The 20,268-nt window shown below is 46.0% G+C and overlaps 1 protein-coding gene across 5 annotated transcripts in view; it reads left to right on the top strand.

Moving 5' to 3' along the window:
* KANSL1 (KAT8 regulatory NSL complex subunit 1) overlaps positions 1–20,268 on the top strand; it is an 817,615-nt gene that overhangs the window by 500,337 nt on the left and 297,010 nt on the right. For all 5 annotated transcript variants that reach the window (XM_069238046.1, XM_069238047.1, XM_069238049.1 and 2 more), the window contains one exon: positions 7,330–7,515. In XM_069238046.1, the coding sequence (XP_069094147.1) occupies positions 7,330–7,515 (186 nt within the window). The remainder of the gene's footprint in view (positions 1–7,329; positions 7,516–20,268) is intronic.

Genomic DNA, 20,268 nt, shown 5'->3' with positions numbered 1-20,268 from the left:
AAGTTCCTGCAGAGGGGAGGTGTGAAGCACCTCCATCCAGATCACGCTTTTTTTCTGGCCACAGAGCACAAAGACTCCAACCCGATGTGGTCTGAAAGTGGTAGGCTGGCACAGACTGGGCAGTCCTGCACTGGCAGTTTGGCTAACATACAAGGGGCATCTCTAAGATGCCCTCTGGATGCATTTTACAATAAATCCCACACTGTTATCAGAGTGGGTTTATTGTCCTGAGAAGTTTGATATCAAACTTCCCAGTATTGAGTGGAGCCATTATGGAGCTGTGGAGTTGGGGTAATGTCAAACTCCAAGACCATATACTCAATGTGGCTACACTACACTTACAATGGCTAAGAATGCACTTAGACATTGAAGGGGCATATTGCTCATGCAGCTTTGCCCTTACTTGTGATATAGTGCACCCTACCTTAGGGCTATAAGGCCTGCTAGAGGGGTGTCTTACCTATGCCACAGGCATTGGTTTGTGGGCATGGCACCCTGAGGGGGGTGCCAGGTCAACTTTGCCTTTTCCTCCCTGGAGGCGCACACAAGCTGCAAAGGCAGTGTAGATGTGCTTTGTGAGGGGTCCTCTAGGGTGGCATAATCCATGCTGCAGCCCTTGGGGACCCTCCCTGGCCACAGGGCCCTTGGTACCATGGTACCTTTTACAAGGGACTTAACTGTGTTCCATGGGTGTGCCAGTTGTGGAAACAAAGGTACAGATTTTTAGGAAAGAACACTGGTTCTAGGGCCTGGTTAGCAGGATCCCAGCACAGTTTCAAAGTTGGCATCAATATCAGGCAAAACCTAGGGGGTAACCATGCCAACAGTGGCACTTTCCTACACCCAGATCATTACACTGCTTAGTCCTGTAGGCTTCTCTCCCTTATTAACTGCGTTAACATCTTGGCCAGCGCGCTTGCAGTTGCTTGTGTCTCCTTGTGACGTTTTTTGTTCGCGCAGATCAATCTGGCTTTATTCCTGCCCATTCCACCTCCTACAACCTGCAAACCATGTTAGTGGTTCTGCAGGACATAGACTGATAGATTTGGCCATGGTGGCAGTGTTTTTAGATGCTACCAAAGCCTTTGACTCCACTGAGTGGGACTTTATAATGAACATCCTGCTGCAGATCGACCTACCTAAATCTTTCTAGTCATGGTTTGTGCTCCTTTCCTCCAATCCTGCCGCTAGAGTTTGCGTTAATTGGGCAATCCCCTTGCCTTCTGAAATCATGCGAGTTGTGTCAGGGTTGCCTGCTATTGCCCTCACTTTTTGCTCTGGTGTTTAGATCCCCTTGTCACGAAGCTGAGACAACACCATAGTGAGTACACACCGTGATACCCTAGTCGGCATCTTTTGATCTTTTTATGTTGACAACATGACCCTTTTTCTATGCCATCCCCATCTTAGTGTAAACAGTCGTCTGAGAATTTGTACATTTAGACGGGCTCTCCGGTGTTAAAATAAACTAGGAGAAATTGTAGTTTTTTCCCTCTTAGACCTGCTACTAAACCTGTACTTTTCATTGCAGTGGTTTCAGACAGACCTCCGAAATCTGGGGGTTGTGATATCTCGGGACAGAGTGGAGGCGATTCACTCCAGCAATGGCACGGCATGGTCTTTCCTCACAATCACATAAATCAATGGTATTCTCTACTGTTGTTAGCGGGCCGTATTGCCCTAATGAAAATGGTGATACCTGCCCAAATTATCATTCATTTTTTCTTTAAATACACCCCTGCCATCGACTCGCTCCTTCTTTCAAGGGCTGAAAACACAATTGATTTGGTTGGCATGGGTAGGGAAACAGTCAGCTGCACTGGGAAATCTTGATCTTATCTTTTTTTAAAGGGGGATTTGAAGCCTCTGATATGGAGCTATATTATTTATATGCTCAGACTCCCCACACCATTCATTGATATACACACACCATTTCTTCCTCACCTGGTAGTAAAGCAATGGGACATGGCACGATCTCTTCTCTCTTCTGGGCACCTCATCAGACACCCCTTCTATTACTGATTACACGGTGGTCTGTACATCAAAAACATTACATAGCTTAGGCCGCAAAATGGTTGACACTCCTATTCTCCTTTAATACTTCTCCCTCAAAACCCATTACTATCAGTCACTCATGATTCTTAATGCAGATTTCTGCTGAAACGTTTGTGGTTTTAAACAGTGGGGAGACCTAAATCAAGGCTCTGGCTTCCCCACTAGAAATCTTTACATGCTTCCTACTGAGACATAACGTGAAGGCAGCCACGCCAGATTTCCTGGCTGAGTCTCCTAATTTTAACACCTTGCGCATCATTTGCCATGATGATACTCCACAGCACCTAGTATTCCTTTTATATCGCCCTGTTCAAGCAGAATATCCTGGTTCACAGGGCTGTGAATGAGGGCAGTGGGGAGCAGATATTGCGACTGTCCTCACAGATGAGCAGTGAAAATGTGCGCAAATGGATCAGGTAGCTCCCAGTAGTAGGCTTTGCATTATCCTTTACAAATTCCTTTTCAGAATATATCATACTCTGGCTCATCTCCGTAGATATGGACTGTAGGAGGCTGTCTCAGCTTATGGTGTAGACTTATATTGTGGCATCCTATACTGAGTCCAGGCAACTCTTAGTGATAGTGAACAGATGTCCATATAGCAGATGCTCTCTAGGGGGTAGCTGTGGTGAGCAGCAAAAGCGTATCCAGGTGGAATGTAAAGCACCTGCAATACCACAGTAGTCAAAGTGACTTACAAGAAACAACCACTCAAGAGTTGCAAAAATAAAGGATACTTTATTACAGCAGTACTACTAAACTGACATTGGTATATCTCCCTTTGGAGCTATTACATACAATATACACATGAAATAAACAGCAGAAATAGCATAGAAATACACAGGGCCCTAGTGGAGGGCCAAACCATATACTAAGATAGTGGTAGGTGAAATAGTGACTCAGCCAAGGTAAGTGTGATTGTTAGCTAGGGGCAGTTAATGAGGTTAGTACAGTAAGTGCCCCCAGCAGCCAGGAGTAAGTCAGTTACCCACCCAGTTGCCCCATTGACTAACACAGAGTATAGTGGTTGGAGTTTGTGGAATTCAGGACCTTTCCCAGCAGACTCAGAGAAAACCAGTAGGCAAGAAGATGGAGGTAGAGTGCCCCTGCCCCAGGATACCCAGAAGACAGGAGTATCTGCACTAGGTACCTGATGCAGAGAGAAGGGGACTCTCTGAAGACTGGGATACATCGGATTGTCCAGCTGCTGTCACGACCCATGGACCAGGCCAGTGGAACCCAGGGACGGATTCCAGACATGGAGCACCTGCAAAGAAAGGTGACATTGTCAAGCACCCTTGGAGGTGGTGCAGGTGGTAATGCCCACCCTGCTGAAGAGGAAGTTCCTGCAAGTCAGTGGAATAAGTTGTCCGGCTGCGGGGTCCAGGAGCTGTGGAAGATCCTGGGAGTTGTCTGAGCTGTCCCTTGACGGTCGCTGGATTGCAGGAGGGTTAGGGAACAGCCAGCTTACCAACAAGCAATGGCAGGTGCAAATAGGAGTTACAGGAGAAGTTGGAAAGTTTTGTGGACCAGCAAGGTCCAGGATACTCTACCCAGGAGGGGGAGTCGGAGCCGGCTCTCAGCACACCAGAACGCCAACATAAGTCAGTGGAGTCCCCACGAGTGACTCAACAGCACTGGACACAGTCACAAGGAGGCCTTACCAGCCCAGTAAAACAGAAGTCCCACGTTGCAAAAGTTGCAGGTAGAGTGCTTGGAGGCTGGGTCTTCTTGGAGCCTGAAGATCTCCCGGAGGAAGAGACAACATACCTCGGCAGGTGCAACATTCGCAGTGCACAGGGGTGCCAGTCCAGTGGCAGGAGCAAGTGCCCATAGTCTCCTAACTTGGATGGAAGACAGGCAGGACCCAGAGGAGGCCACAGACTCACCACTTGTGTTGCATGATCTTCAGATGTCTGTGAATAGTAGACCCCACCAGCTGGTCGACATTGTCTTGAGGTGTACCTGTTGATGCAGGGAAGTGACTCCTTCACTGAAAGGGAGATTACGTTGTGCTTCCTGGTGCACAGTCCTTGTGACCCTGGAGGATGCACAGCCTTGGATGTTGTAGAATTCTTGCAGGGTCTGGAGAAACAATGTTGCAGTGGGAGCCTTTCCACCCGAAGCATACTTGTTCTGTACCAGCGAAGACCAGCAGTGGTTCCTGGTGCAGATGTCTTGCAGAGAGTTCCTTGAAGAGTTTTGCTTGACGAATCTGATGACCCACCCGTGTAAGAGCCCTTAAGTGACTCTAAAAGGGGTTTGGTCACTCACTATAGTAACCCACCTATCAGAGGGGATCAGGGACGTCATGTACCTGTCCTAACCAGTCAAATACTCCCAGGGGCCTCCTCTTACCCTGTTTCCAAGATGGCAGAATCAAGTGGCCACCTGGCAGAGCTCTGCTCACATCCTTAGTGGAGGAGCTGGACAGAAGGGTGGTCACTCCCCAGTCCTTTGTGTAGCTTCACGCCACAGCAGGAACCAGTGGTACCTGACCTGGTTCAAACTCTGTTATGCAAGGAGGCCACCAAATGTGCCCTTCAAAGCAGTGTGGTGGCCACCCCAGCCCGTAGACACCTAATATACAGGGGGAGGTGGTCACACCTCTCCCTTGCAGAAAATCCCTTGTTTTTGCTCCTCTGGCCTTAGCCTGGCTGACCAGCAGGAAGGCAGAACAGTGTCTGGAGTCAGCAGTAGCGTGGGCTGGCAGTTAAACCTGTAAAGCTGCAGGCAGAACTGGGAAATCCCTTGGGGAATACCCAGGGTAAATTGTATCATGCAACTAACACTGGAATCAATGTAGTTGCATTAGTCCAACATGTTTGATACCAAACATGCATAGGTGTGGAGTAGCCATTATGTAGTTGGACCACTCGTGTGGACCAGTGTCCACTACAATACCCTAAGATGGCTCCCCGCACTTAGAGTCCAGGAATTGGCCTGGGGTCTGTAGAGTTACCCTGCTTATGCAGGGGTACCATCACACTTAGAGACTTGCTCCCTGCCCTTGGGCTGAAGGGGCTACCAGAGGCGCAACTTATAATGTCTTAAGTGCAGGGGTCAGGTTTGGCAGTGAAACACACAGGCTTCAAGGCAGGCCTGCTGTCACAGTTTGCATGGGCTCCCATGGATGGCGTAATACATGCTGCAGTCCATGGAGGACCCCTGGTGTACCAATGCCCTGGGTACCTATGTACCATATAATAGGAACTTGCATGGGTGCACCAGTATGCCAATTGTGGGTGTGAATGGTTAACAACTAAATTTAGGGGCGAGAGCACTGGCACTGGGGTCCTGGCTAGCAGGGTCCCAGTGCACTACAGCCCAAAACATACTAACACCAGGCAAAACAAGCATTTGCAATGCAATGGGTCTCGCATTTGCTCAGGTTAGAGCTGTTAACGTTGTAAATTCCTAACTTTTCTTGGCACTTAATTTGAAAATGAAAAGTAAAACAGTTGACATAAGCAAGCCGATTCAAAGCATCATGGCCGCCATGAGCGCAAAGGAGACACACAAAAACAAAAAAGTTCACTAACCGTCTAACGTATTTGTGCGATTATCCATGTAACTGGGTCAAGGCAAGTGCAAGGCAGTAACAAAACCTCCCCAAGTAGAGGCGCAAATGTAAAGGATTTACCAATGATGATAAAAGATTTTTGAAAGGCAAGCTTACGAACGAGTGAAAGTGACGGGCGGGCGGTGGGCATGGATAAAAGCCAACACTTCCTACAACAGGTCAACGTTCTTGCACACTCTACTTAAAAATTGGTGTGTACTGTAACCAGAACCCAGCTTACTACATGAAATCGACCAGATGATGGGTGTACCAGATGTTGGAGGGCCAGAGCTCATGTACTTCACTTTGCATGCTCCTGTGGGCTGGTGCGGACCTTCTAGTGTGAGGTTAGGGCTGCCCACTCTCATAGTGGGACCAGCCCTAGCACTGACCCTACTTCTGCCGCATTTGGGACATATCGGCAAGCTTGAGACTGGCTTCAGGAAATAAATAGCGCTTGCTCTGTTACTGGCTAATCAGTCACTTGTCACTGGGGGCATGGGAGGGCGTCAAAATTTAAGGAATGGCTTACTGATCTCATTTACTGTAATGAGCAAGTGTCTTTATATGCTGAGCTACTTCCTCCCATGTCCAGACATTGTGACATTTGGGATCCACCTTGTGAATATCTGCTCCTGTTTATGTTGTTGTATTGCAAGTATTTGGTGTCCGTGTTTAGGTGGCGGCATATATTTTCTTTTGTGTGTGTGGCAAATGGCGATTTAAAAAAATATATATTTTATAAAAAGTTGCAGTAGCTTGCCATCACATGAGCTATTTGATTTGCTAATGCTAGTTTCTATTTGGATGTCTTTAATAACTGATGCCTTTTGGTAAACAGTCCTTAAAATGTATCTTTAGTGAGTACTCTTGATCCTTTTCATTTACTTTCCCTTCTGTTGGTGTCCAGTTATGCAACATGACAAAACAAAATAAAATGATGGACAGTGTTGAAACTTTTCAAATACTCAACCCAGTCACAGATCTGGGTTTAATCCATTGTTATTTTGCTCGCCACGTCACCCCAATTTGGACCCAGCCATATGCAAATCAGTCTTGACCCTGTTCCCCATGGAGATGTGGGTCCCTTGCTCACTGTGCCACTGGAATCAAGCTAGCCTAGCTGATAAAGGGTGATACCCTGGAACCGGTCCTAGGATACTTGTTTCCGGTCCAGGGAGGACCTGGCTTGGCAGTCCAGACTGGACTGTTCCCATGCGGAACAGGGTCAAGACTGATTTGCATATGGCTGGGTCCAAACTGGGGTGGCATGGTGAACAAAAGAACGATGGATTAAACCCAGATCTGTGACTGGGGGGTGAGTGTTTGAAAAGTTTCAACACTCCGTCCATCATCCTTTTGTGTTGCTAAAGGTGTCCAGTTATGAACAATGAAAATTTCCACATGCATGGACACAGAAAATGCACTTTATTAGGTTGTTGTAGTAATGATGTCCTTAGGACTCCTTGCAGCCCAACATCTACTGTCTCAGTGGGCAGTTTTATTTCTGAAGAATTTATAAAATTGAGGGAGGAGTGTTGCATATTTGAGGAAGCGGCACGGCCATGTGTTTAATTGAGAAGGGAGTATAATTGCTGTGGAATTTTACACTCCTGACTGTTTCTAGGTGTTATGGTTTTGTTCTACTACTACAAGGTGTAATTAATGTATTTTTCTGCTTGGAAATGTTTTCCCTTTATTTTATTTCACAGATATCCCATCAAGTTTGCATTTCCAGGCATCTCTTAAATCTCAGTGGCAGAACCGGCCATTTGAGAAGCTCAAGTCTCCCAAAAAACCTTCACAGAAACATAAAACGCCAACACCACCATGCAATCTGCCAGATCCCAACCGCAAAGACCGCCACAAACTGGCCAACTCATTCCTCACATCAGCCAGTAAGTTTACTCTTCCTTTGACAATAAGTGATTGCAGCTTAAAGTATGCACATCTGAAGGTATTCTGACATCAATTTAAAGGACCATTTGGTGGAGTGCATCTTGTTTTTGCTTTAGGTGATGGCTTCCATATAAACTTTATTTTTTAAAACATCTCAGCGGTTGATCCTGTCTTGAGGCCATGATGTACTTCTGGTCGTATAAAATGAGTGAGAGGTCCCACTCCATTTTCTAGGGCAAATATCTTTGCATCCCAGATGCTGGTCGTGTCACTGCTCTTGGTAGGGTTAATGTTTTGCAGTGGATCTTCATTATTAGTCCTAAGCACTGAAGTGTATTGACATATAAATCTATAAATACACTTTTATTTTAGAAATTTTAAAAAGCTTATTTAAAAAAAGGCTGCATTCGCTAATTTAGTCTATTTACTTTTAAAAAAAGAAACCATATTTTATTGTTTTCACGTAGACTTTGCCACATTTTTTGTATAAGAGTTAATTTTTGATAAACAGTTACATATGAGAACACTCACATTGTATTATATCAAGTATGAGCAGGCATAAAAGACACATTTTAAACACTCAAACATGAAAACGTTTGGGTAGCTATGTGTTCTTAATGAGCGTGCAGTATTCTGCCATACGATTTTCGTTTTTTTTTTTTTTTTCTATTACATTATTTTTAACACAGTACATCACAGGACATAATTTGTCATTTCTGTAATAGTTGGTTTTATTGTTGCTCATGATTTTATGTATGCATTGGGTGTTCTTGTAAAATTGAAATATGGACTGTTTTTTAACACATGCCAAGACTGTAAATGGCATCATAACATGAAAGAGCCAAACACACAAACTCCAAACACTACTTCCCTGTTCTAGTCTATGGGACAACTGGGTAGGTAACCACACTGCACCTGGTTGCTGGGGACACTTGGTGTACTTACTTCTGGTGTCTTCATCCTTCCCCAGCTAAGTACAACACTTACTTTGGTTGTGTTCCCTATTTTGCATTCCACTTACTTAGTATATGGTTCTGCCCCCACCCCATAGGGCCCTGTATATTTTATGATAGTTCTGCTTATTTGGTGCATATAGGAAGATTTACTAATGCTAGTCTAGTAGTTAGTGCTGTAATGAGGAATCCTTTTTTTTGCAAGACTTGTGTGGTTGGGTGTGAGTTGTAGGCAGTCAATGTTTTGCAGTGGTGAAGGTGGCCTGACCGGAACCTCCTTTGGCTTTCCTGTGCTGTTACCCCATATCCCCCTGTTGTGTAACCTCTAGCGGTTTAAGGCTGATAGGGTTGCCTCTTCTGCTGTTGTCTTTATGAGGAGCTTGCTTGTAGGGAAGATGGTCTTAGAAACTGCACAATAATACTACCTGCGAAAAGACCTCCTTTGACTAGCGGTTTGAAAAGCCTCGTGACCTTAGCCGGTGTCAGTATCCTTTTTACATTTTTCTAACATTTGGTTGAACAAATGTTCTTCATCAAAAGGGATATTAAGGTGTTGCACCTCTGGTTTAAATGCAGAGATTTAAAGTTGTGTGTTGGAGAATGAGGATGAATCTGTAGACCTGAAAAAGGCATACATACAACCGTTAAAAGAAAACAAAACTAGACCCGCAAGACCCCAACAACTACAGACCTATCACAAATGGACCTTTCCTGGGCAAATTGATAGAAAGAGCAGCATTCGCCCAGATGTCAATTCATTGAAGACAATTCTATACTTTCAGACTTCCAAACTGGATTCCACCCAGGAAGAAGCACTGAATCGGCACTCATAGCAATCTGGGATGATCTTAAAAACGCAGTCGACCGAAATGGAGTTGCTGCACTACTTCTCTTGGACCTCTCAGCTGCCTTTGATACAGTTGACCATGGCACCTTAACTCAGACTCCACGAAGCCGGCATACAAGGGATTGCTCTCGACTGGATTACTTCCTATCTTCAAAAAAGATCGAATATCATCCACTCGCCCCCCTTCTCGTCTGAACCCTACCTCACAAAAGCAGGGGTCCCCCAAGGGTCAATCATCTCACCTTTGCTTTTCAACATCTACATGATATCTTTACCAGAACTGATCAATGATTTCCATCTCACATGCTACAGCTATGCAGATGAGACACACATACTTTAAATTAGAATGCCCCAAAAACATTGAAAACTCACAAATCTTCAGTTGCCTCAGAGCCGTTGATCAGTGGATGACTTGGAGCCATCTCAAACTAAATACCTCCAAAACAGAAATACTCATATGTGGTGACTGGAAAAATTATGACCCTCTGTGCGTCTGGCCTGACGATCTCGGACCACCTCCTCAATTATCCAAGGAAGTTACAAACCTAGGAATCACCATGGATTCCAAGTTAACTATGAATGCCCAAGTGGACAAATTAGCACGAACAAGCTTCATCACCTTGAAGACTTTACGACGCATCTTCCCCGACCTCGGATTTCCACACAAGGTGTAAGCTACTATCTCGCTTGTTCTATCCAAACTGGATTATGCCAATGGCCTCTACCATGGATCATCTCTATCTGTTATGAAAAAACTACAACGAATCCAGAATTCCGCAGCCAGGCTACTATTACATGTAAAGCCGCAAGCCCACATCTCCCCTGCCTTGAGACCACTACACTGGTTACCCGTTGCCAGAAGATGCACTTTCAAGCTGCTTTGTATCACCCACAAAGCTATACATGGAACAGGACCGCTTTTTATCAGAAAGAAAATTACCAAATACATCCAACAAAGAAACCTCCGCTCAAGATTGGCACCCCGCCTTAGAACACCACCATACAAGAAAAAGACTATAGGTGGGACACCCTTCTCCATCCAAGCAGCCAAACTAATGAATTCATTGCCCCCAACTATAAGAGCCACAGACAACTTTATTGTCTTAAGAAAACTACTCAAGAGTTCTCTTTCCTTCATAACCACCATATTCAAACAACTATGAACTGTATATGCCTATGTTGATAAATGTTTTCAGATTGTGTGTATTTCCATTTATTTATAGTTTCTTTAGAAAATATGTATCACTACTATGTCATAACAATAAAATACACACACACTCTTTAAAACTGTTTGACTAAGTATTTTTTACCCATGGTTCTAATTGTGTTGTATGTGCATATGTGTATTCGTGTGTGTGTATATGTGAATATATATATATATATGTATGTGTGTGTGTATATATATATATATATATATATATATATGTGTATATGTTTCTGTGCTTGGCATGTTTTGTGGATCATTGCATGGCTCCTGGGTGGGTTGTTATACTAGATATCTATGAATTCCTGCTCTCATCTTATCACACTTATCTACTCATCATCATGTCTCTATCAAACTATCCTCCATCCCCACTCTGACTCATCCCAAATCCCTTCTACTACTTTAATCTCCTAAATAACTCTGCCTAAGCTCTTCCCTCCGCTTCCACATCTAACTCATCAAACCTCACTCTACTACTGTGACCTCCCACACAACCCTACTAAATTCTTCCGCATTTATCTCGCCCTGCTACTAAGCTCTCCCTAACCCTTCCACATACTCTTCCCTCCTCCAGCCCCCTTTACTCATCCCAAGCCTTTGGGCTGAGTAAATGAAGGATATACTCCCAATTGACACTTCTGGATTTCTTTCCTCCTCCACCTCTCCATTACTCCAGTCAATCTAACTAACAAACTCTCATATCTGCGGCTCAAATTAACTCATAATAATACTAAAACTGTACTCATAATTTCCCGATACTAATCCATCGCTAATTGTTGGGTTCCAGAGTAGCGTGCTACTCATCGAAAAGCGCTTCGACGCCTCGTCAGGGGTAGTAAGCGCTATATAAATACGATTACAATACAATTACAATACAATATTGCAAGTGTTTTACCTTCCTCCTGGATAAGCTTTAGCTGCTCACCTCAACTACCCCTAGAGAGCTTTTGCTGTCTGGACACCATTCTCTATCACTAAGGGTTGCCTGGACTCGATATAGGTTATCACGCCGTAGGTGAACACAATTAACTGAGCCAGCCTCTTACTCCCAGCACCTGAATATTATTGCAGCAGTTACAACCCTCCACACTTATCACCCTAAGTTCAAACTTCAGGGTAATAGTAGTTATTTTGGTCATTTGCTTAGCAGAGACATCCCCCTGCAAACTCTCAATATTAACCTTGTGCCGCCGTCACCTTGTCAGCAACTTTCCACATTTCGCCCCTGAGCAAGTTGACATCAATAGAAACTGTCTCAATCTCATGGTCAAATGCCATCCAGGATCCTCGAATCGCTACCAGCAAATATGCATGCTTGGGTTCATTCATCTGCTCTAGGCAGGTGCCCCAGTGTCTGCATCCAACCCCACCCTCCTAACCAGCTTTTCCACTGGGATGGTTGCATGTTGTGTATTGAGTAATATTGTTGCTAGCGTACAAGTGTGCGGGCCTGTCATTTCCAGTAAAGCGCAGTTCCCAGCTACTGCAAAACATCCCCCACAAGCATTCAACTGTCTTCAGGAAACTGCAAGCTACCTAGTGTAGGAAGCTGGCTATCTATGTAGTGTCACAAAAGGATGATGGACGGAGTGCTGAACAATGCAAAAACTCACCCCCAGTCATAGATCTGGGTTTAATCCATCGTTCTTTTGCTCACCATGCCACCCCAGTTTGGACCCAGCCATATGCAAATCAGTCTTGACCCTGTTCCTCATGGGAACAGTTCGTCCCGAACTGCCAGGCCCTCCCTGGACCGTAAACAAGCATCCTGGGGCCGGTTTCATGGTATCACCCTTGATCAGCCAGGCTAGCTTGAATCCAGTGGCACAGTGAGCAAGGGACCCACGGCTGGGCATACCCTTCCCACTTAAGGCAACTTAAGCAACACAAAAGGATGATGGACGGAGTGCTGACCAATGCAAACATTCACCCCCAGTTACAGATCCGGGTTTACTCCATCTATCTTTTGTTCACCCTGCCACGGTGAGTGTTTGAAAAGCTTCAACACTCCGTCCATCATTTTATTTTGTTTTGTGATGTTGTGTTATCTATGTAGTGTACCAATATAAAGGGACACTATGCCGTTAATTCAGGGTGACCCTTATTGACTGACAGGGATTAAAATAACCCTAAAACCTCTCTTTTGTGGTAGTGTGGGCGATCAGTTAGGCTAATCAGAGGATAGTGTTAAGCATTTATTACACACACAGAGCCAGTAAGTGAGACACACACTCAATAAAAAATGTCTGAGACCAATTTATGGAAGTAACACATTTTTATATGAATTAAGATACCAAGATTATCAGAATCGGGTAAGTACTTTTCAGGATATGAATTGTTATAGGTTTTAAAAGTTGACTGTGTACTTTCTGGAGCGGTAATGTTATCCTATGGGGAAACAACATACTAAATTCTGGCTCTTAATGACTTACAGAACTGTTTTTCTGTAGTTAAGGTAAGTATGGGATAAGGTCCAAAGAAGCACCAATGTGTCAATTCAGGAGTGTAGGAAAAGGGCTCCTTGTTGCCCCTTCCCCCCACACGCACACACACCACACACACACACACCACACACCACACACACACATTTTTACCTGATATTGCTGCTGACTTGACTGAGAAGTGTGCTGGGATCCTGCTAACCAAGCACCAGTGTTCTTTCACTTAAAAATGTACAATTGTTTCCACAGTTGGCACACCACCTGGCACAGAGAAAGGTCCCTCGTAAAAGGTACCAGTGGTACCAAGGGCCCTGTGACCAGTGAAGGTCCCTAAGGGCTGCAGCATGTGTTGTGCCACCCTAAGGGACCCCTCACCTAACACATGCACACTGCCATTGCAGGCTGTGTGTGTTGGTGGGGAGAAAAAGGCAAAGTCGACATGGCATTCCCCTAAGGATGCCATGCAGACAAAATACTGCCTGTGGCATAGGTAAGTCATCCCTCTAGCAGGCCTTAAAGCCCTAAGGCAGGGTGCACTATACCACAGGGGAGGGCATAGCTGCATGAGCAATATGCCCCTACAGTGTCTAAGTCCATTCTTAGACATTGTAAGTACAGTGTGGCCATATTAAGTATATGGTCTGGGAGTTTGTCAAAACGAACTCCACAGCTCCATAATGGCTACAATGAATACTGGGAAGTTTGGTATCCAACTTCTCAGATTAATAAACCCACACTGATGCCAGTGCTGGATTCATTACAAAATGAACACATAGGGAATCTTAGAGATGCCCCCTTTATTTTACACAATCCTTCAGTGCAGAACTTACTGGTCTGTGCCAGCCTGCCACTGAGGGACTGACCTCCTGGGTGAGAGCCTTTGTGCTCTCTGAGGCCAGAAACAAAGCCTGCACTGGGTGGAGTTGCTTCATACCGCCCCCCTGCAGGAACTGCAACACCTAGCAGTGCGCCTCAAAGGCTCAGGCTTCGTGTTAGAATGCCCCAGGGCACTGCAGCTAGTGGGGATGCCGCTCCTCCCTCCCCGGACACAGATCCCTCTTTTGGCTGCAAGTCCAGGGAGATAATGAGAACAATAAGGAGTCAACCCCTCAGCCAGGTCCATCCCTTAGGTGACCAGAGCTGGTGTGACCCTCTCCTTAGAAAATCGTCCATCTTGCTTTGGAGGATTTAGCCCAATAGGAATAGTGATGTGCCCCCCTCAACTGGAGGGGGCACAAGGACGGTGTAGCCACCCTCAGAGACAGTAGCCAGAGGAGACGAAAACTGCTTTGGCTCCAGCCCTACCGGCCTGTCTTCAGATTCAAAGAACCTGCAACAGTGACACATCCACTGGGACCAGCGACCTTTGCCGACTCAGAGGACTGCCCTGCAAAACCCAGAGGACGAAGAAACTCCAGTGGACAGCGGCTTTGTCCAAACAACCAAGAAGAAACCATCTTTAAATGGGACTCCCACCTCACTCCTGAAGCGCGAGTCCCCAACACCCTGCACAGATGCCCCGGCTTGTGTTCAGAGAAACCAGCACTGCAGTGAGAACCCCCAGGTGACTCCCACGGCGTGTCCACCCTGGGACAACCTCCCTGCACCCCCACGGCAACTCCTGCAGAGAGAATCCAGAGGATTCACCCACCCCCCCCGCCCGCATCTGCCCGGTAACAGACGCCTGGAAGAAGCACTGCACCCGCAGTCCCCAGGCCCGAGGGCAACCAACTACCGGTGCAGGAGTGACCAGCAGGCGGCCCTCATCTATGCCATTCGGTGGCTGGCCTGAGAAGCCCCCCGTGCCCTGCCTGCATGGCCAGTGTGACCCCAGGTCCCTTCATTGATTTCAACACAAAACCCGGCACCTTATTTGCACACTGCACGCGGCCCCCCCAGTGCTGCTAAGGGTGTATTTTGTGTGCCTGTTTGGGACACCCCAGTGCTCTACAAAACCCACCTGGTCTGCTCCCCGAGGACGCAGGTACTTACCTGCTAGCAGACTGGAACCGGAGCCTTCATAGTCTCCATAGGTGCCTATGTTATTTGGGCCCCTCATTCTGCACCTGACGGGCCCTGTGTTGCTGGTGCTGGTTGTTTGGGTTTGAGTTGAACCCCCAACGGTGGGCTGCCAATGCCCTGGAGACATAACTTGTAAGTGCTTTACTTACCTGCTAAACTAACTTGTACTTGCCTCCCCCCAAGGACTGTTGATTTTTGCAGTGGCCACTTTTAAAATAACTTACTGCCATTTTATGCTAAACTGTGTACATTACCGTTTTCCTTCAAAGTTCTATAGTTACCTGTGCCAAGTACCTTACAATTTATATACTTAGTTGAATTCTAAATCTGGTGGTTCTAAAATAAATTAAGAAAATATTTTTCTGTATAAAAACCTATTGTCCTAGAGTTAAGTCTGAGTGTGGGTTCACAGTTATGTTTGTGTACAACAAATGCTTAACACTACCCTCTAATAAGCCTACTGCTCGACCACATTACCACAAATAGAGCATTAGTATTATCTATTATTGCCACTGTCAACCTCTAAGGGGAGCCCCTGGACTCTGTGCACACTATCTCTCACTTTGAGATAGTATATACAGAGCCAACTTCCTACAAGGAGGCACAGGGGCGTCCGGGTGCAGAGGTGCTTTTCAGTGTTGGGTGCCCCAATGTTATCCTTCGTGAAAGAAACACACTGCATACAGGTACTTGTAAAAGATTTATGGGACTGTTCTTCTGCACTTGAGGTGACTAATGGGGTAAGGTCCAAGGCCACACCAAAAAGTCACCTCGTGGGGCTCTGGGGCATCCGGGTGCAGAGGTGTTATGGTGTTGGGTGTCCCATTCACTTAAATGGAGATTAGTCTGGTTAGAAAGTGATTGCAAGCATGGACTAGGGGACCAGTCTGGGGAGTCAACAAGAGGACTCGCCTATTGAGATCCTTGGGCACATAGGGACAATGTTGGCCCACTTATCCTTAGGCTATTGGATTTGGGTGCAGTGGTGTCTTTTGGAGTCTGGTACCAATGCAGAGAATAATTGTAGTTGAAGGGGACCTGCAGAAAGAGGCAGTAACGGCGTTGGGAATTCCTCTATTGGCAAACCCAAGGTGGGATTTGGCTCTGGACGGCCTGGGCACCTTGCTGGCGCAGTTGGCCCACTTCAACTCGGGCTAAGGGGCACGGGTGCAGTGATGCTGTTCGGTTTCAGGTTAGCAGTCCAGAGTCCTCGTGAGCCGCCTTGGGTGCCTGCAGGGAAGCAGATCCGCATCTCCATGGGAGATTCTGGTTACTTTTCGAAGTGCTGGCAGTCCCCCCAGGCTTTTGGAGGTAGAAGAGCTGCAAGATGAGTGGTCTTTGGCACAATTGTCGAGGACAGAAGGCAGGCCAGCAGGCTCGGGCCAAGTCAGTGCTGCGCCTCAGTTCTTGCTTTTTTGTAGCTCTTCAGTTCCTTCTTTTTTATCCTAGTGACTCTGAAGTCTTGGTATTGGGGGTCCCCTAAATACTCAATTCAGGGGCATTAAGGGGATCCTGTGGTCTCTACACCCTCTAAATGGCCACTTTCTTTGTGTGCTTTTCTAATGCCTTAGCTGTGGTGGTCCCCGAATTCCTGTCCCCGAATTCCACCGCACACAAGATGGTGGAATTCCTAACTCCGTGTTCACTTCAGGCTGGTCCCCAAAGAGGTGGCCAGCTTGGCAGTGCACTACGCCTCCTGCATAGCTAATATTCCCACCTGTCCTGGTGCCAAATTGGTCTTGGAGCAAGGGGTTGCCGGTTGCCTCTCCAATGTCTGGGGGAAGCTGGGGTTTGCATACCAAAGGCGGCATGGACTTGTAAGTCCCTGGCCTTGGTATGCAGATTCACTAGCCATGCTGTTGGCAGAGCAGGCATTGTTTGACCTTGGAGAGCAGGGGGTCAGAAACTCAACTGTGGTTGCAGGGTGGTCGGTACCAGTCAGCCAGCACACTTAAGAACTAGTAGGTTTTCAGAGGTCACATCTACTTTGCCCTCTGTGTGCATGTCATAATTAATCCAATACTCCAATCAATATGGATTTTGTATGGCTGCCTGGTTACTTGCAGTATCTAGTAATAGAACTAGACATCACAGGGGCATATCTACTCACGCAGACATGCCCTCAGATGTATTATAATGCACCCTGCTTTAGGGCTCTTAAGGCCTGCTGTAGGGTTTGACTTAAATATAATATATGCAATGACTTTACTATGACACACAATGAGATCTTCAGGACAAATATTTACGAGCAATCCATTGCAGAGTATAAAAAAGCTTATATCAGAGGAAAAAACAAATACTTTTCCAAGAAGATGCTACAGTCTAATAACTCTGCAAAAGAGTTTTTCTAAAGTAAAGGAAGTTTTAGACACCTTTTGTAACTAACAATCAAACATTGCGTATATATCTGGCACCCAGTGGCTTATGACCTTCACCTGCTATCTTTGATACGGTTTTATTGCTCAGTACAGAGCAGGAGTCTAACTTAATGAAATCTACCAAATCTGGATCTCCTTTGGACTCCTGTCCTCCAAAAATTGTGCATCTTGTCCCATGATTTTTAAGATTTCAATCGACAGGATTAGGAAATAATGAATACTGGTTACTTCCCTTTCCATTGGAAGGCGGCCTCCGTTCTATCTTTATTAAAAAATTAATTAAAAAAAGCCAATTTGGATCTACAAGAGCCTAGTAGTTACAGGACAATTCTTAGGTTACCTTTTCCAGCTAAGTTATTATATAAGGCGGGTGTTTAATTTGAACTTATGTCATTCATTGATACCAGCAACCTGCTGGACTGCACACAATATGGATTTAGAAGGGCACACAGTACGGAGGCAGCACTGGTGGCCGCATCACAGGAGCTGAGGTCCATTTTAGATGGAGGTAGCAAAGCCACACTGATATTACTGGTTCTCTCGGTGACTTTTAATACAGTCAATCAAACTATCCTGATTGACTGGCTCGCTGTGCTGGGAATAGGTAGTCTTGCTCTCATTTTGATAAAATCCTTCCTAACGGTAAGAGTGCAACATGTGGCCATTGGTGATTTCATTTCTGACCAATTTTGGCTGATGTGCTGGGTGCCACAGGGTTCTTCGCTGACCCCTACTCACTTAAAGTTTTACGTCAGCCTACTGACAAGACTCCTCAAATCTTTTGGATTTTCTGTTGTGTCATATGCCAGTGTTATTCAAATAGTGGTATCAGTATCCAGTAATCCGGAGTACACTGCCTCAAGATTTAGTTTCTGTATGTGGATAGGCAGGTGGATAAGGCTAAACTGTTTAAAGCTTAAAACGGAGGTCCTAGGCAAAGACAACTCACTTTGGTCTCCAGGTTGGTGGCCTCAGGAAATGGGGGCACTTCCTTTTCCATTTCAGAAAGAGAAGACCTGGGGATTGTCTTTTGCAATTAACTTAAATATGAAGATCAGGTTAATACCCTGGTTTAATCAGTTTTTTACCTCACAAATTATTAGGAAAATCTGTCCATTCCCCAGACCTCCAAAAAATAGTGGTAACCACTCCTGCCATAGTGTACTACAGTAATGCCCTGTTTATGGGACCCAGAAACTACTTCTCTGTCCATTTCAGATTCTACAGAATGCATCTGCCCGGCTCCTGTTTAGAGTTCCAAAATATTAGTCTGTCAAGCCTTGATTAAGCTACAGTTGATTACAGTGGCAAAGAGAATAGAATTTAAAGCTATGTATAGCTTTTAAAGCACTGCACAACATTGGCCCAGGCTATCTTCAGGACAGAATTATCTGGTACACCCCATTCTGGAAGCAAACAAACTTGCAGAACAAGTGCTGGCCAGGGCCAAACGAGAATCATGGGGAGGTAGGAGTTTCTTCTTGAGGACGGCTAAATTGTGGAAGTGTCTCCCCATGAATCTAAAGATCTGCCCAGATCTCTTGTCCTATAGGAATTCTTTCTTTTTTGCCACTGCTTCTACCTATGACAGCAGGTGCACCAATACACCCAGGGCATTTGAGCGTTATATAAAACCAAAAATCAAATGTGTTTTCACTCAGGTTCTGCACACAGTTTGGGATGCAGGCAGAAAGCAATTTGTCGGTGGGTCTCTTAGGGTGGCAAAAGATATGCTGCTGCCCTTACTTACCCTCTTTAGTACCCATGCCGTGGGTATCGGGGATATCATTTACTAGAGACTTACAGAGATGCTAAAGTCCTGTGCCAGTTGCGAGCAATTAGACATACTGGCACTGAGCTGTTTAGGAGGCCTCAGTGCACTGTCAAAATCGACAGTCGGCATCTAGTAGTTCTAAAAAGAGGCAAAAAGTGTGGGGCATCTGCAAAGGATCCAGCAGGCACGAGTTAAGCTGGTGTGTCTGTCGTCTGTTCAATGGCCCAAATCCTCTCGGAGGCACAGGGCAAGCAACGGGACCCAGGTTGGTTAGATTCCTAAGGGCCCGTGGCGCATTGCTCTGTTAGGCAGGCCCTACCCAGCCAGAATCACACAGTCGATGGTTACTGCTTTTCTAATGCCTTAGCTATGGTGGTAGCGGTATCTTGCCTGGACACATCTATCTCCAAGTCCGTAAGAAGACCCCTATGCTCACAGGCCTCAGGCTCTCCGGTGCACTGTCCAGTTGTCAGCAGGATCACTACTGCACACTTTTCTTTGCCAGGCCCCTCCAATGAATCAGGGACCACAAGTCCAGATATTCCAGTAGTCTCCCTCTTCTCAGAGGATCCCAGAAGCAGTTTAGTTACCCAAGTCCACTGGCCCACAATGACCAAATTCCACTGCAGCTTCTTACAGTGAAGTCACCCCAGCCCTCCAATGTCCAGGAGGCACTCTGACTTATCAGCCAGGCAGCTATTCCTCCAAGGCCGGGCAGCGGAAGTCCTGATGCCTCTGTAGTGTTGGGGACCCTGGTCCCTCATGCTCTTAAATGAGGTGACAGACACATAGTGAGGGTGCATGTAAATCTGGCCCCTGACACATGGACCTGGCTTTTTATATATTAGCAGGGTCAAATGACTGGTGACGTCTGTGATTGTTTGATGGATGGGTGTGGGGTGAGTGTAGAAGCCCGCCCTCAGCAGAGTGGTTGATGGGAACACTAGAACGTGTCCAGCAGGACACTACAACCTTCACATGTCCCCAGTGTGTTCGGCAGCACACTGTGGTGGTATCCTGCTCAAAATTTTCTGCCTCAATAAGCTGTGGCACACCTCCAGCGAGACCCCCTTGCGCTGCACTGCTCCCAATGCCAGACCAGGCTCACGACACAGGCTGCTCATGGCACCCGC

The sequence above is a fragment of the Pleurodeles waltl genome, chromosome 6, assembly GCF_031143425.1.
Source record: "Pleurodeles waltl isolate 20211129_DDA chromosome 6, aPleWal1.hap1.20221129, whole genome shotgun sequence".
NCBI classification, from domain to species: Eukaryota; Metazoa; Chordata; class Amphibia; order Caudata; family Salamandridae; genus Pleurodeles; species Pleurodeles waltl.
This window is presented reverse-complemented; position numbering and strand designations above follow the sequence as displayed.